Source organism: Grampus griseus, assembly GCF_964374135.1.
Source record: "Grampus griseus genome assembly, chromosome: 8".
Taxonomy (NCBI): domain Eukaryota; kingdom Metazoa; phylum Chordata; class Mammalia; order Artiodactyla; family Delphinidae; genus Grampus; species Grampus griseus.
This window is the reverse complement of record NC_139002.1, coordinates 25,400,825-25,418,781: the sequence shown is the minus strand read 5'-3', so window position 1 is coordinate 25,418,781 and position 17,957 is coordinate 25,400,825. Positions and strand designations below refer to the sequence as shown.

General features: G+C 38.7%; 1 protein-coding gene across 1 annotated transcript in view; it reads left to right on the top strand.

Moving 5' to 3' along the window:
* Positions 1-2,677: 2,677 nt before the first annotated feature.
* The window catches only part of ELMOD1 (ELMO domain containing 1), a gene marked incomplete at both ends in the record, with an annotated part of 68,568 nt that continues 53,288 nt past the window's right edge, over positions 2,678-17,957 (top strand). Inside the window, one exon of the mRNA XM_082661077.1 lies at positions 2,678-2,694. Coding sequence (XP_082517203.1) covers positions 2,678-2,694 — 17 coding nt within the window. The remainder of the gene's footprint in view (positions 2,695-17,957) is intronic.

The window sequence follows — 17,957 nt, the reverse complement described above, 5'->3', positions numbered from 1 at the left end:
CAAAAATGACACAAACAGATGGAAAGACATACCATGTTCTTGGATTGGAAGAATGAATATTGTCAAAATGACTATACTACCCAAGGCAATCTACAGATTTAATGCAATCCCTATTAAATTACCAATGACATTTTTCACAGGACTGGAACAAAAAATTTTTTAATTTATAGGGAAACACAAAAGACCCCAAATAGCCAAAGCAATCTTGAGAAAGAAAAACAGAGCTGGAGAATCAGGCTTCCTGACTTCAGACTATATTACAAAGCTACAGTCATCAAGACAGTATGGTACTGGCAGAAAAACAGAAATGTAGATCAATGGAACAGGATAGAAAGCCCAGAAATAAACCCACTCACCTATGGTCAATTAATCTATTGACAAAGGAGGTAAGAATATATAGTGGAGAAAAGGCAGCCTCTTCAATAAGTGGTGCTGGGAAAACTGGACAGCTACATGCAAAAGAATGAAAAAGAATGTTAGGACATTCTCTAACACCATACACAAAAATAAACTGAAAATGGATTAAATACCTAAATGTAAGTCCAGATACTATAAAATTCTTAGAGGAAAACATAGGCAAAACACTTTACGACATAAATTGCAGCAATATCTTTTTGTATCCACCTCCTAGAATAATGAAAATAAAAACAAAAATTAAAAAATGGGGAACTAATTTTGCACAGCAAAGGAAAGCATAAACAAAATCAAAAGACAGCCCACAGAATTGGAGAAAATATTTGCAAATGAAGCGACTGACAAGGGATTAATCTCCAAAATATGCTCATGCAGCTCAATATCAAAAAAACAGATGGCCCAATCAAAAATGGGCAGAAGATCTAAATAGACATTTCTCTGTAGAAGACCTGCAGATGTCCGAAAAACACATGAAAAGATGCTCAACATCACTAATTATTAATGAAATACAAAACTACAATAAGGTATCACCTCAGACTGGTCAGAATGGCCATCATCAAAAAGTTGACAAACAATAAATGCTTGTGAGAGTGTGGAAAAAAAGTAAATCTTGTCCACTGTTGGGAATGTAAATTGGTGTAGCCAGTGTGGAAAACAGTATAGCACTTTCTCAAAAAAATAAAAATATTACTACCATATGAGCCAGCAATTCCACTCCTGGGTATGTTTCCCCCCAAAAATGAAAACATTAAAAGATACATGCACCCCAATATCATAGCAGCATTATTTACAGTTGCCAAGATATGGAAGCAACTAAAGTGTCCATCAACAGATGAGTGGGTAAAAAGGATGTGGTATATATACACAATGGAATACTACTCAGCCATAAAAAAGAACAAAATTTTGCTATTTGCAACAACATGGATGGACTTGAAGGGTATTATGCTAAGCGAAATAAGTCAGAGAATAACATAATGCATGATATCACTTATATATGGAAGCTAAAAAAAAAACTCGTAAGTATAGCAAAAAGAAACAGACTCACAGATCTAGAGAACAAGCTAGTGGTTACCAGTGGGGTGAGGGATGGGGGAGGGGCAAGAGACAAGTAGGGGATTAAGAGATACAAACTACTATATATATAATAAATAAGCTACAAGGATATATTGTATAGAACAGGGAATATATCCAATATTTTACAATAAGTATAAATGGAGTACAACCTTTAAAAATTGTGAATCACTATGTTGTACATCTGAAACTTATGTAATATTGTAAGTCATCTATACCTCAATTTTTTAAAAAAGCGAAAAGACTGGCTTTTGTTTAGGCCGAGTTTCCGTATTCCCTGGGCTGTTCTAGTGGGTAATTGTGTCTCTGCCATAAGTCATTTGTCCACACATTTAGTACCTTACCTTGTTGTTGTAGCTAGCATTCCGTTTGTCTCTCTCTCATGAGGTAACTTCATTCTGCTATTTCTTCCAGCCACTCTCTCTTCTCTAGTCTGTTTCTTCACATCATACTAATTTGCTGCTTTGTAGGCAGCTTCTGGTGTCCTTCCTTGTTGGAAGACCAATAACTTGATATAGTGGATTTTGTGAAAGTATATTGTAAACTGAAATGTGCTAAACAATTATATAATTTCACTGTTTCATTCACGGAGCCCCCCAAAATGGGGCCGGGGGCATATCATTCATTTGTTTGGAGTACTTGCTCTTTATCAGCTATTTTTTAGCTTAGAGACATTACCAGTTGCTTTTAGTTATTTTTTGAGTTGTACTTCTGGAAGGTTGAGGCTGCCAGATTTAAGAACATTTGCTATATGGAAATCAGAATAGTTAATTTAATGGTTCTTCATTTATGTCTTTCATACAAATACTGTTCTTCAAAATATAGGAACAGTATCCAAAATAGAGGCAAAGTTTACTATTGAAGGGATTGCTCGTGAAACAAACAATTTCTCCAGCAAGTGACTTAAAATAAGAGACTAATTGTGTAATTATAAAGTGAAAGGCTTTAGCTATAATTGCCATCCATTGAATTGTATTGCAGTGTGGGCAGTTCAGCTGGTAAAGTTCTGGGTGCATAGCACCTTATCTGCTTACTAAGGTAAGCAGAAATTTGGGGGTTGGGATTTCCAGCTCCATTAACAGTAAATATATCTAATTTCTTCCACAGCTTACATTTACTTTGACAAAGGCAAATTTGGAAGCAATTACTTGAGAACCATTTGTATAACACCTGGATAATCAAAACAGGCACAATGAAGCACTTCCTGAGGTAAGTATTTATGGTTTCCTGGATGAGCACTCTGAAATGGAGAAACTTCCTTAACAATTAGTATATTTCTGTTCACCATTTGTGATCCTATAACCAGTTCTCTAGGACTGCATAAAATAACATTGTATTTTGGCTAAGAACAATTTGGACATAAGGTTTCTCTGCCAACTCTATACCCATACTGATGCTAAGAGAGAGCACTTACAAGTAGGAGATTACAAGAGATTATAAAAGAATATAGGCACAAAACCATGGGACAGACACGCTTTGATGCCTTGTGTTTCTAAAGCCCCAAGGTTCAGGTTTGAGGCGTTAGTAGTCAAGGAATCAATATAATTTGTGTAGAATCATTTTCCTAAAAAAAGTAATTTTAAAAGTAGATTTTGGGGTTTCCCTAGTGGCGCAGTGGTTGAGAGTCCACCTGCGGATGCAGGGGACACGGGTTCGTGCCCCGGTCCGGGAAGATCCCACATGCCGCGGAGAGGCTGGGCCCGTGAGCCATGGCCGTTGAGCCTGCGCGTCCGGAGCCTGTGATCCGCAACGGGAGAGGCCACAGCAGTGAGAGGCCCGCGTACCGCAAAAAAAAAAAAAAAAAAGTAGATTTTGGTTGGCTGGCCAACCCATACAGGCATTTTCAAATGTTCTTTTTTGGTGAAAAATATGTTCTAAGCTTTAGCTTTTCCTGCCTCAGTGATGCCTCTTAAATCTGCATTAATTTTTTTTTAACATCTTTATTGGGGTATAATTGCTTTACAATGGTGTGTTAGTTTCTGCTTTATAACAAAGTGAATCAGTTATACATATACATATGTTCCCATATCTCTTCCCTCTTGCATCTCTCTCCCTCCCACCCTCCCTATCCCACCCCTCCAGGCGGTCAGAAAGCACCCAGCCGATATCCCTCTGCCATGCGGCTGCTTCCCACTAGCTATCTACCTTACGTTTGTTAGTGTATATATTCCATGCCTCTCTCTCGCCCTGTCACAGCTCACCGTTCCCCCTCCCCATATCCTCAAGTCTGTTCTCCAGTAGGTCTGTGTCTTTATTCCTGTCTTACCCCTAGGTTCTTCATGACTTTTTTTTTTCTTAAATTCCATATATATGTGTTAGCATACGGTATTTGTCTTTCTCTTTCTGAATTACTTCACTCTGTATGACAGACTCTAGGTCTATCCACCTCATTACAAATAGCTCAATTTCGTTTCTTTTTATGGCTGAGTAATATTCCATTGTATATATGTGCCACATCTTCTTTATCCATTCATCCGATGATGGACACTTAGGTTGTTTCCATCTCCGGGCTATTGTAAATAGAGCTGCAATGAACATTTTGGTACATGACTCTTTTTGAATTATGGTTTTCTCAGGGTATATGCCCAGTAGTGGGATTGCTGGGTCATATGGTAGTTCTATTTGTAGTTTTTTAAGGAACCTCCATACTGTTCTCCATAGTGGCTGAACCAATTCACATTCCCACCAGCAGTGCAACAGTGTTCCCTTTTCTCCACACCCTCTCCAGCATTTATTGTTTCTAGATTTTTTGATGATGGCCATTCTGACTGGTGTGAGACGATATCTCATTGTAGTTTTGATTTGCATTTCTCTAATGATTAATGATGTTGACCATTCTTTCATGTGTTTGTTGGCAGTCTGTATATCTTCTTTTGAGAAATGTCTATTTAGGTCTTCTGCCCATTTTTGGATTGGGTTGTTTGGTTTTTTGTTATTGAGCTGCATGAGCTGCTTGTAAATTTTGGAAATTAATCCTTTGTCAGTTGCTTCATTTGCAAATATTTTCTCCCATTCTGAGGGTTGTCTTTTGGTCCTGTTTAAGGTTTCCTTTGCTGTGCAAAAGCTTTGACGTTTCATTAGGTCTCATTTGTTTATTTCTGTTTTTATTTCCATTACTCCAGGAGGTGGGTCAAACAGGATCTTGCTGTGATTTATGTCATAGAGTGTTCTGCCTATGTTTTCCTCTAAGAGTTTGATAGTTTCTAGCCTTACATTTAGGTCTTTAATCCATTTTGAGCTTATTTTTGTGTATGGTGTTAGGGAGTGATCTAATCTCATACTTTTACATGTACCTGTCCAGTTTTCCCAGCACCACTTATTGAAGAGGCTGTCCTTTCTCCACTGTACATCCCTGCCACCTTTATCAAAGATAAGGTGTCCATATGTGCGTGGGTTTATCTCTGGGATTTCTATCCTCTTCCATTGATCTATCGTTCTGTTTTTGTGCCAGTACCATACTGTCTTGATTACTGTAGCTTTGTAGTATAGTCTGAAGTGAGGGAGCCTGATTCCTCCAGCTCCGTTTTTTGTTCTCAAGATTGCTTTAGCTATTCGGGGTCTTTTGTTTTTCCATACAAATTGCAAAATTTTTTGTTCTAGTTCTGTGAAAAATGCCAGTGGTAGTTTGATAGGGATTGCATTGAATCTATAGATTGCTTTGGGTAGTAGAGTCATTCTCACAATGTTGATTCTTCCAATCCAAGAACATGGTATATCTCTCCATCTATTTGTATCATCTTTAATTTCTTTCATCAGTGTCTTATAATTTTCTGCATACAGGTCTTTTATCTCCTTAGGTAGGTTTATTCCTAGATATTTTATTCTTTTTGTTGCAGTGGTAAATGGGAGTGTTTTCTTGATTTCACTTTCAGATTTTTCATCATTAGTATATTGGAATGCCAGAGATTTCTGTGCATTAATTTTGTATCCTGCTACTTTACCAAATTCATTGATTAGCTCTAGTAGTTTTCTGGTAGCATCTTTAGGATTCTCTATGTATAGTATCATGTCAGTTGCAAACAGTGACAGCTTTACTTCTTCTTTTCTGATTTGGATTCCTTTTATTTCCTTTTCTTCTCTGATTGCTGTGGCTAAAACTTCCAAAACAATGTTGAATAAGAGTGGTGAGAGTGGGCTACCTTGTCTTTTTCCTGATCTTAGTGGAAATGCTTTCAGTTTTTCACCATTGAGGATGATGTTGGCTGTGGGCTTGTCATATATGGCCTTTATTATGTTGAGGAAAGTTCCCTCTATGCCTACTTTCTGCAGAGTTTTTATCATAAATGGTGTTGAATTTTGTCAAAATCTTTCTCTGCATCTATTGAGATGATCAAATGGTTTTTCTCCTTCAATTTGTTAATATGGTTTATCACATTGATAGATTTGCGTATATTGAAGAATCCTTGCATTCCTGGAATAAACCCCCCTTGATCATGGTGTATGATCCTTTTAATGTGCTGTTGGATTCTGTTTGCTAGTATTTTGTTGAGGATTTTTGCATCTATGTTCATCAGTGATATTTGCCTGTAGTTTTCTTTCTTTGTGACATCCTTGTCTGGTTTTGGTATCAAGGTGATGGTGGCCTCATAGAATGAATTGGGAGTGTTCCTCCCTCTGCTATATTTTGGAAGAGTTTGAGAAGGATAGGTGTTAGCTCTTCTCTAAATGTTTGATAGAATTCGCCTGTGAAGCAATCAGGTCCTGGGCTTTTGTTTGTTGGAAGATTTTTAATCACAGTTTCAATTTCAGTGCTTGTGATTGGTCTGTTCATATTTTCTATTCCTGATTCAGACTTGGCAGGTTGTGCATTTCTAAGAATTTGTCCATTTCTTCCAGATTGTCCATTTTATTGGCATAGAGTTGCTTGTAGTAAGATTGTCCATTTTATTGGCATATAGTTGCTTGTAGTAATCTCTCATGATCTTTTTTATTTCTGTAGTGTCAGTTGTTACTTCTTCTTTTTCATTTCTAATTCTATTGATTTGAGTGTTCTCCCTTTTTTACTTGATGAGTCTGGCTAATGGTTTATCTATTTTGTTTATCTTCTCAAAGAACAAGCTTTTAGTTTTATTGATCTTTGCTATTGTTTCCTTCATTTCTTTTTCATTTATTTCTGATCTGATTTTTATGATTTCTTTCCTTCTGCTAGCTTTGAGGTTTTTTTGTTCTTCTTTCTCTAATTGCTTGAGGTGCAAGGTTAGGTTGTTTATTCGAGATGTTTCCTGCTTCTTAAGGTGGGCTTGTAATGCTATAAACTTCCCCCTTAGAACTGCTTCTGCTGCATCCCGTAGGTTTTGGGTCGTTGTGTCCCCATTTTCATTTGTTTCTAGGTATTTTTTTATTTCCTCTTTGATTTCTTCAGTGATCACTTCGTTATTATGTAGTGTATTGTTTAGCCTCCATGTGTTTGTATTTTTTACAGATCTTTTCCTGTAATTGATATCTAGTCTCATGGCGTTGTGGTCGGAAAAGATACTTAATACAATTTCAATTTTCTTATATTTACCAAGGCTTGATTTGTGACCCAAGATATGATCTATCCTGGAGAATGTTTCATGAGCACTTGAAAAAAAGGTGTATTCTGTTGTTTTTGGATAGAGTGTCCTATAAATATCAATTAAGTCCATCTTGTTTAATGTGTCATTTAAAACTTGTGTTTCCTTATTTATTTTCATTTTGGATGATCTGTCCATTGGTGAAAGTGGGGTGTTAAAGTCCCCTACTATGAATGTGTTACTGTCAATTTCCCCTTTTATGGCTGTTAGTATTTGCCTCATGTATTGAGGTGTTCCTATGTTGGGTGCATAAATATTTACAATTGTTTTATCTTCTTGGATCAATCCCTTAATCATTATGTAGTGTCCTTCTTTGTCTCTTCTAATAGTCTTTATTTTAAAGTCTATTTTGTCTGATATGAGAATTGCTACTCCAGCTTTCTTTTGGTTTCCATTTGCATGGAATATCTTTTTCCATCCCCTTATTTTCAGTCTGTATGTGTCTCTAGGTATGAAGTGGGACTCTTGTAGACAGCATATATAAGGGTCCTCTTTTTGTATCCATTCAGCCAATCTGTGTCTTTTTGGTGGGAGCATTTAGTCCATTTACATTTAAGGTAATTATCGATATGTACGTTCCTATTCCCATTTTCTAAATTGTTTTGGGTTCGTTATTATAGGTCTTTTCCTTCTCTTGTGTTTCTTGTCTAGAGAAGTTCCTTTAGCATTTGTTGTAAAGCTGGTTTGGTGGTGCTGAACTCTCTCAGCTTTTGCTTGTCTGTAAAGGTTTTAATTTCTCCATCAAATCTGAATGAGATTCTTGCTGGGTAGAGTAATATTGGTTGCAGGTTTTTCTCCTTCATCAATTTCAGTATGTCCTGCCACTCCCTTCTGGCTCTGCATTAATTTTTGGGTTCCCTGAAGATTTTGCTGTATAGGGTACCATATATGTTTGTGTGTTTTAGAGTGATCATGTTTTGTTTTGAAAGCCATTTAGCTGGACCTATAGTTATAATTATTTTCAAGAGTATTGACTGTCATTCACAATTCTATAAATAAAATTCTCAGAGAAATTTTACATTATATTAAAATATGACAAAATAAAGTTAATTTGGTCCTGAAAGTTAGAAAATAAGACACACTTTCTAGAATATTGCGTTTCTTTCCTGCAAGATGGTGGCCTACCTATGTTGCCTATTCTGGTCCCTTGTTCTGTCTATTTTCTCTAAGAAAATAATTAGTGGGTTTACTTCTTTTAGGATGTGATTTAATTCTTTCAGTGGCTGCAATTTAAGATTTTCTTTTTCCCACGGTTTTCATTGCATTTTTATTTCTGGAGCATCTAGGTCATTTTGGGTGGGATTCACTATGGTTTGGTATAGCTACTGGTGTTTCACAATTCAATCTTAGAATTGTGAAAACCTCTCAGAAGGTCAATATTAAACCATTTACAGGCATTAACATTTGTTTTATTATACAGTATACTCCTCAGCCTGTTTATCTCAGATGTGTAAAAAGATAGTATTTGAAAAATCACTAGGTCATTTACCAGCAAAGTATTTAACTCGATACATTTTTGGTTGCCATGACATTAACATATCTGTTTACACACTCATGAAAAGTTGGTATCTATAAATCCCCCTTGAGTGTAAACGTGGTGTTTCATTTTTATTTTTTTTGTGGTACGTGGGCCTATCACTGTTGTGGCCTCTCCTGTTGCGGAGCACAGGCTCCAGAAGCGCAGGCTCAGCGGCCATGGCTCACGGGTCCAGATGCTCCGCAGCATGTGGAATCTTCCCAGACCGGGGCACGAACCCGTGTCCCCTGCATCGGCAGGCGGACTCTCAACCACTGCACCACCAGGGAAGCCCTAAACGTGGTGTTTTTAAGCTGTAGAATCGTGTTAACAGAGAGCTTTAATGTTAGCTGAAGCTTAGAAGTCAGGAGCTCCTTTTGTAATAGGGGAGGTGGTAGTGATGAAGTTTGTCCCAAGACTTGTACTACTGAATTTCTTCTTCAGTGTTTTTGTTTTAGAAAAACTTGAGTGGGCTCAAAACCAGCCATTTTAGGAGAAATAGTAACATTTGTTTCTGTTAGTTTTTGTTAAATTGAATAGGTGCAACACTATGTTTAATAGAGATTATATTTTTAAATTAATTTGTATTTGATGATTTAAAACTGATATAGTGCAAAATCTACCACTCTAATTTCACACAGAGCAGCACCAAGGGTAATGGAACTGGCATATCCCTATCAGTTATATGTTCTGATACAAATTTTTCTCTTTTAACTTGATACATTTGTTTTACAAATATTACTTAACATTGATAATTTGTGTGAAACTGAAGCTAGCATAATAAATTACACATCAAGAAAGAAACTTGAGGATTTTCATTGACCATTGGTTTCAAAATATTGACAGGAAACTCAATCATTTTTTAAAAATATTTATTTATTTATTATTATTTTTTTTTTGGCTGCATCGGGTCTTAGTTGCAGCATTCCATTGTGGTGCGTGAGCTCAGTAGTTGTGGCACGTGGCTTAGTTGCCCAGCAGCATGTGGGATCTTAGTTCCCTGACCAGGGATTGAACCCGCATCCCTTGCATTGGAAGGCGGATTCTCTACCACTGGACCACCAGAGAAGTCCCAAAACTCAATCATTGTTTCTCCTTAGTTGATTATTGCTTTTGGCTTTAATTTTTGTTTTTAATTCTTTTTATTGTTATAACTTGTGTGTATTCATTTTATCTTAATGTTTGTGGTAATTGGAGGGATAAGAGGGCAAGGAGTAATAATTCTGCATTACAGGCACTATCAGATAATTTAGATTGCCTTCTATTCCCTGTAGTCCATTCTCACAATTTGGCAATCTTTTCATTCGAACCAAAGAGGAGGTTATATAAACATAACTTGAACAAATCAGGTGTTAATTCCTGAGCTCAGCAAATACATTATGCAGAATAAAGAGTTGACTTTCACTGAGAAGAATCAGCAACATTTAAAAAGCCCACGGAGTGATTAATCTGTCAATTTCTGAGTTGTTCTAGAATGAGCAACTTCTGAGGCCATGTACAGCCTCAGAAGAAGTAAAGTTAATCTTAGAGAAACGAGGTGTGGGGAAAAAATGGATTTTAATCCACATTTAAGATACATGGAACCCATACTCTTCTCTCTCTAACTCCCTGCTACCATCACATATATTAATGGTGTAACTACTCAGAGCTTAAGGGAGTAGAAAAAACATTACATAAGATATTAGAAATAAATGCTACAGGATTAGTACACCCAGCTGAAGGGTGTGTTTTAAATTGACAGTAGATATGGGATATTGGATAAGTACCCCATAGTCACCCAGTATGACTTTAGCTGTGATCTGCATTAAAAGAATACAGGGATAAAACTGAGAAGAAAGTGTGTCTATGTGTGATCAGAAAAAGAGGGGACACTTTTTGAGCCCTAAATAGAACTGAGGCTTAGAGTTTAGTTTGTTTAATATATTTCATTAATTTCAACTCAATTAATGTTTATAACAGAGAGAACCTAACACTTGTATTAAGATCTTTTCCTTTGCTAGGATTTAGTTATTGAAATTAAATGCTTTTAAGGTCATCAAAACATTATTAATTTTGAATTTTCCTAATAAAGGGTATAAGTCACCCCATATAAATAATTGCTTCCAACTATTTCAGCCTCAAGATCTCAGTTTCTTGGCCATGGAATTCACTGCATACTTTCCTTCCTTAGGCAGAAGAGAGGATATGAAACCATCTGCCAAACTCAAACCTCCATGGGAGAAACTGAGATATAACGCAGACTTGTACCCAAGTCCTGGCTGTGAAACAGTAAAGGGGAAAACAATATTTTACTACTGTGATTAGGTAAATAAAGGCTTCCAATTAGCAAAAAAAAATCTGTAAATGGGGTTTTATGTCATTCACACTTGATTAATATCTTGGTCCACTGATTCATTTAGAAAGCATTTAGTACTAGTGATAATTCCAGTACTATGCCACATTTAAATTTTTATTTTCTCTTCATAACAATTGTAATAAAATAGGAATTAGTACCCCATTTACAGCAGAGGGCAAAAAGCTTAGCAAAGTTAAGAAACTCATCTAAGGGCACACAGATATTTGAATGCAGGCCTATCTGACTTCAAAGTTTTTTCTCATAATTTTTGCATCATGGTACTGTGTACCTGTTGTGAGGTGTTCTGGGTGATACAGAAGTGAATATGAGGTGGGCTTTGCTCCAAAGTAACATACCACTTGGCAACAAGATGAAGCCATGCATACAAAATTAAGATATAAGAAGGAATGTGATTGGTGACATGCTACAGCTGTTTTGTGACGGGACTATTCAGGGAAGTCTTCACTGAGGTGATGTTGAAGGAAAGAGACAGAGGATGTAACAGGTGGAGAAGGTCCTATGAACAAAGCCCGAGAAAGTGTGACCAGCTGCCACAAGCAGCAGGTGGTCCAGGTTTATTGGCTGTAGACCCCGTTTAGGGAGAGTAGAAGATAAGTTGCAAAGATGAAGTTGGGGGCGGCTCTTGGACACATTTGCAAGCATGGTATAAAATAGCCCAGAAGCATGGTAACACTTTCACCCAGACCTAATGTACACCTTAAAGAGAAGGGTGAGTCAGACAAAAAATCTTTTTCCCTTACAACATGTGTCTAGCCTTATCTTAGAGCCAGATATCTAGTCCATTCCCTTCAGCTTACAAATGAGAGGGCAGAGCCTCAGAGAAACAAAGTAGCTTGTCCACAGTCACACAGCTCATAATGGCAAATTGAGGCTAGACCTGAAGTCAGACTTCAGACACTTTCCTATTTAATCAAGTAGTATTTCCATTTACCACGAAGTAATTTCCACTGCATTTGAAGGGCTGAAGGTGCAGGGTCATGTAGTTATTCCAGAATTTGACTATCATTGCTTGAGACATTGACTGAGCTTATTTATGAGATGTAAAAGCAAAGTCTTGAAAAGGGATAGATTTATGGTACGTTTGAATACCTCTCTCACTGTAGACTGGTACTTTTAGCCATATTTTATCTTTTTTAGGACACACACATACACACCACGTATGTATATACATAGATAAATATACATATGTATACATACATATATGGGTATGTATACACACTATATACACACACATACACATGTACATGTATGTTTATACATACATGTATTTTAAATTATTTTGTTTCCTGCATAAAAACAAACAAAAATTGTTTCCACACCCTTTTGAAATATGTTAACCTGAATAGTTTTCTAGGCAATTTCCTGTAGGTGATCTCACCAGAGCCTGCCATGAGAGATTTTTTTGGGAACTTGAGTATTGGCTTCCCAGCTCTCCTACCTCTGACCTGAATGTCTATTTCCTTTCCCGGGTTAGGGAAGTTTTCAGCTTTTATATCTTCAAATATATTCTCTGTCACTTTCTCTCTCTTTTTTCCTTCTGGGACCACTATAATGTGAATGTTAGTATGCTTGATGTTGTCACACAGGTCTTTTAAACTGTCCTCATTTTTTTATTCTTTGTTCTTCTTTTTTCTATTCAGCTTCAGTGATTTCCACTACTCTGTTTCCAGCTAGCTGATCTGTTCCTGTGTATCAACTAAGCTACTATTGATTCCTTCTAGTGTATTTCTTATTTTAGTTATTGTATTTCTTCATATCTGTTTGGTCCTTCTTAGTATTTTCTAAATCTTTGTTAAAAACTTCTAATTTCTCAATCTGTTCATCCTATCTTCTACCACATTCTTTGAACATCTTTACAGTCATTACCTTGAACTCTTTATCAGGTAGATTGTTTATCTCTGCTTCACTTAGTTCTTGGGTTTTATCTTGTTCCTTTGTTTGGAAGATATTTCTCTGTCACCTCATTTTGCCTAATTTGTTGTTTTTATTTGTATATATTTTGTAGGTTGGTTATGTTTTCCAACCTTGGAGAAGTGGCCTTTTGTAGAAGATGTCTTATGTGTCCCAGCAGCACACTCACCTCTCGTCACCAGTGCTATATGCTCTTGGGGTGCCCCCTATGTGGACTGTGTGGGTCCTTCTACTGTGGTGGGCTGAATACTGTGGATGGTCTGGTAGGCATGGCTGTTCCCACCCCATCCCCTGCCTTGGTCACTTGGTTGCCAGACCTGCTTTGTGCAGAAGCTGCTGGCAGCTGGTGGACAGGGTTGGGTCATGAGGCAGCTGGGTGTAGTGCCTTGGGGAGTCCAGGGGCTAGTGCTGGCGCACTGGTGGGTGGACCTGGGATCCAGTGTTTGTGGGGCTGGGGGTCTTGGATCAAGTGTTGGCCTGCTGGTGGGCAGGGCCTGTTCATGATGCATCTCATTGAATGTCCTGGAGTGTCCCAAAATGCTTTCAGCCCATTGGTGAGTGGGGCTGCATCCCAGGATGGCTGGCTGAGGGGTCCAAGGCGTCTCAGAACTGGTGTCAGCCTGAGGTAGGCAGAGCCAGGTCCTGGGTTCTCTGGCTGCACAGCCCTGGGGGTCCTGGTGCTGGTGTTGACCTGCTGGTGGGGAAATCTGGGGCCTGGGATGGTCCTGGGGTGGTGTCTGCATGCTACTGGGTGAGGCTGGTTCCTGACACAGCTGGCTATAGGATCTTGGGTATCCCAAAGCTATTATAGGCTCACTGGTGAGTGGGGCTAGACCCTGGAGTGGCTGGCTAAGGAGCCCAAGGTGTCCCAGAACTGTTGTTGGCCTGTTTGTGGGTTGGCTGGGTTCTGACATGGTAGGCTGTGGGGGGACTTTGGTGGTCCTGGGAGTGGTATCCACCCACTGGTGGGTGGGGCCAAGGTCCAGGGGATCCCAGGGCTGGTGCCTCCCCTCGGTTGGCTGAGGCCAGGTCTGGGGTTTCAGGCTGCAGGACCCAGGGTCCTAGAGCTGGTGTTGGCCTGCTGGTGGGTAGAGCTGAGGCCCTGGGGTCCCAGGGCTAGTGCCGGCGCCCTGGTGTATGAGACCAGGTCCTGGGCCCTCTGGTGGACAGGGCCATACCTCAGGGTGCCTGTGGGCTTAGGGGTTCTTAAAGCAGTAGTCCTGTTGGTAGGTGGGACTGTGTTCCTGCCCAGCTAGTTGCTTGGCCTGAGGCATCCCAGTACTGGTGCTGACAGGCTTGTGGGTGGAGCCAGGTCTCAGAGCTAATAAGCTCCAGGGAGGATTCCAAAATGGCACTTGTCAGCACAAATGTCCCTATGGTAGAACACGCTCCCCAAAATTGTTGCTGCCAGTGTCTGTGTCCCCAGGTTGAGCTCCAGTTGCTTCCTGCCTATCCAGGAGGCTCTCCAAGACTGGCAGGTGTGTCTGACCTAGGCTCCTTTCAAATAACTGCTTCTGTCCTGGTTCCCAGAGTGTGTGAGATTTTGTGTGCACCCTTTAAGAGTGAAGTCTCTATTTCCCACAACACTCTGGGTCTCCCAACTGGTCTTCAAACCTAAACCTTCTGGAGGCTTATCTTCCCAGTGCAGGTCCCCTGGACTGGGGAGCCTGATGCTGTGCTTGGACCCTTTGCTCCTTGGGGAGACCCTCTGCAATTGTGATTATTCTGTCATTTGTGGGTAGCCTGCCCAGGAGTCTTGACTGTACCTCATCTCCGCCCCTTCTACCCGTCTTGTTGTGGTTCCTTCTTTATATCTTTAGTTGTAGACGATTTTTTCTGCTAGTCGTCTGGTCTTTCTTATCAGTTGTTGCTCTGTAAAGAGTTGTAATTTTGGTGTGCTGTGGGAGGAGGTGAGCTCAGGGTCTTCCTACTCTACCATCTTGGTCACTGCCCCTGTCTAAATGCTTCTTAAATGTCAAAGCATAATGTGTTTGCTGCTTCCCTTATAAATAAACTAATAAATGTATTATCCAAGTAGAAAAAAATCTGAATTTTAAAAATAAATCTTGAAAAGTATATGAATTTAATCATTAAATTTTTATTTGAATAGTGATGTCATTAATAATTTAAGAGAAACTTGTCTCCTTTTCTTTGAAAGGAAAAGGATAAACCATTAATTTATTTATTATTTTAGTTGTACCACAGTCAGCTATTGCTCTCTAATCCCTCATATGAAATTTCCCTGGAATTAAAAATAGTGCCCTTTACTATAGCAATAGAATTTGGAATAATATCTCTCCATGATAGATTTATACGCACTACCTTTGAAAAGCAGCATGATCTCTTCAAATAAAGAATGATGGAAAAGGGGGGATTTCCTAAGCGGTTGGGACTCTGTGCTTTCACTGCAGGGGGCATGGATTCGATCCCTGGTCAGGGAACTGAGATCCCACATGCCACGTGACCAAAAAAAAAAAAAAAAAAGAATGATGGAAAAGACCAGGGGCTCCACACTGCCTCACTACTACTCAATGTGGGGAAATAATCTTGGTTTTATTTTACAACTTTATTGGAGTATAATTGCTTTACAATGGTGTGTTAGTTTCTGCTTTATAACAAAGTGAATCAGTTATACATATACATATGTTGCCATATCTCTTCTGTCTTGCGTCTCCCTCCCTCCCGCCCTCCCTATCCCACCCCTCTAGGTGGTCACAGCAACGAACTGATCTCCCTGTGCTATGCGGCTGCTTCCCACTAGCTATCTATTTTACGTTTGGTAGTGTGTATATGTCCATGCCACTCTTTCGCTTTGTCACAGCTTACCCTTCCCCCTCCCCATATCCTCAAGTCCGTTCTCTAATAGGTCTGTTTCTTTATTCCTGTCTTACCCCTAGGTTCTTCATGACTTTTTTTTTCTTAAATTCCATATATATGTGTTAGCATACGGTATTGTCTTTCTCTTTCTGACTTACTTCACTCTGTATGACAGACTCTAGGTCCATCCACCTCATTACAAATAGCTCAATTTCGTTTCTTTTTATAGCTGAGTAATATTCCATTGTATATATGTGCCACATCTTCTTTATCCATTCATCCGATAATGGACATTTAGGTTGTTTCCATCTCCGAGCTATTGTAAATAGAGCTGCAATGAACATTTTGGTACATGACTCTTTTTGAATTTTGGTTTTCTCAGGGTATATGCCCAGTAGTGGGATTGCTGGGTCATATAGTAGTTCTATTTGTAGTTTTTTAAGGAACCTCCATACTGTTCTCCATAGTGGCTGTACCAATTCACATTCCCACCAGCAGTGCAACAGTGTTCCCTTTTCTCCACACCCTCTCCAGCATTTATTGTTTCTAAATTTTTTGATGATGGCCATTCTTACCAGTGTGAGATGATATCTCATTGTAGTTTTGATTTGCATTTCTCTAATGATTAATGATGTTGACCATTCTTTCATGTGTTTGTTGGCAGTCTGTATATCTTCTTTCGAGAAATGTCTATTTAGGTCTTCTGCCTATTTTTGGATTGGGTTGTTTGGTTTTTTGTTATTGAGCTGCATGAGCTGCTTATAAATTTTGGAGATTAATCCTTGGTCAGCTGCTTCATTTGCAAATATTTTCTCCCATTCTGAGGGTTGTCTTTTGGTCTTTTTTATGGTTTCCTTTGCTGTGCAAAAGCTTTGAAGTTTCATTAGGTCCCATTTGTTTATTTTTGGTTTTATTTCCATTTCTCTAGGAGGTGGGTCAAACAGGATCTTGCTGTGATTTATGTCATAGAGTGTTCTGCCTATGTTTTCCTCTAAGAGTTTGATAGTTTCTAGCCTTACATTTAGGTCTTTAATTCATTTTGAGCTTATTTTTGTGTATGGTGTTAGGGAGTGATCTAATCTCATACTTTTACATGTACCTGTCCAGTTTTCCCAGCACCACTTATTGAAGAGGCTGTCCTTTCTCCACTGTACATTCCTGCCTCCTTTATCAAAGATAAGGTGTCCATATGTGCGTGGGTTTATCTCTGGGCTTTCTATCCTGTTCCATTGATCTATCTTTCTGTTTTTGTGCCAGTACCATACTGTCTTGATTACTGTAGCTTTGTAGTATAGTCTGAAGTGAGGGAGCCTGATGCCTCCAGCTCCGCTTTTCATTCTCAAGATTGCTTTGGCTATTCGGGGTCTTTTGTTTTTCCATACAAATTGTGAAATTTTTTGTTCTAGTTCTGTGAAAAATGCCAGTGGTAGTTTGATAGGGATTGCATTGAATCTATAGATTGCTTTGGGTAGTAGAGTCATTCTCACAATGTTGATTTTTCCAATCCAAGAACATGGTATATCTCTCCATCTAATAATCTTGTTTTTCTAGAGGCCCACAAATGGTATCTTTGTATGATTTCACATTTCCAGTTCATGTATCAAGTCCTCTGTGGCCTCTTTTCCTAGTAGGATGCTCATTATTTAGAGGGGCCCATTTACTAGGCCAAATACCTGTTGACAAGTTAATTTCCAACTGACTACCAGTGCCCCTAATTAGGAACTTCAACAGAGCAGCTAAAATTTTTCAAAATGTCATTTTAGAAAGTACATGAAATGCTGGAAACATTGAGCAGTCTGCTGTTCTTTATGGCCATTTAGATGAAAAGTGTTCTGTTTAGGAAAGTGATTTGATTCAAGAATTGTGATTATTTTGTATGTATCCTTCCTCACCAATAGTGTACTTCTTGTTTATTACAGGATTTCTTCAAGCAAGAATTAACTTTCATTAGCAAATTCATTGAAATTGTTCAAAATAAGCCGCTTTTCTCTTACTATTCCAAAAGAAGATGTCAGAATCACAAATTTAAGATGATGGAGTAGTGTTGTACTACAGGTACCCACACCCCCTCATCCCAGAGGCAGGAGAGTACATGGTCCTAGGTGCATCTCCTGTTTCAGAGGCTTCATCCCTGCTGAATGGATTCCTCTAACAAAGAAGCACAAGACAGTAGCTCACTTTTATTTGGTAGCAGAAATATGATTTATATTGAATAATTTATTTATATTGGGTGGCTATTCTTGTGCCAGCTAGAGGATGAATGTTAAATGATAAAAGTGATCATAATTGCCTTATGGAAGGATACTGCTATGAACTC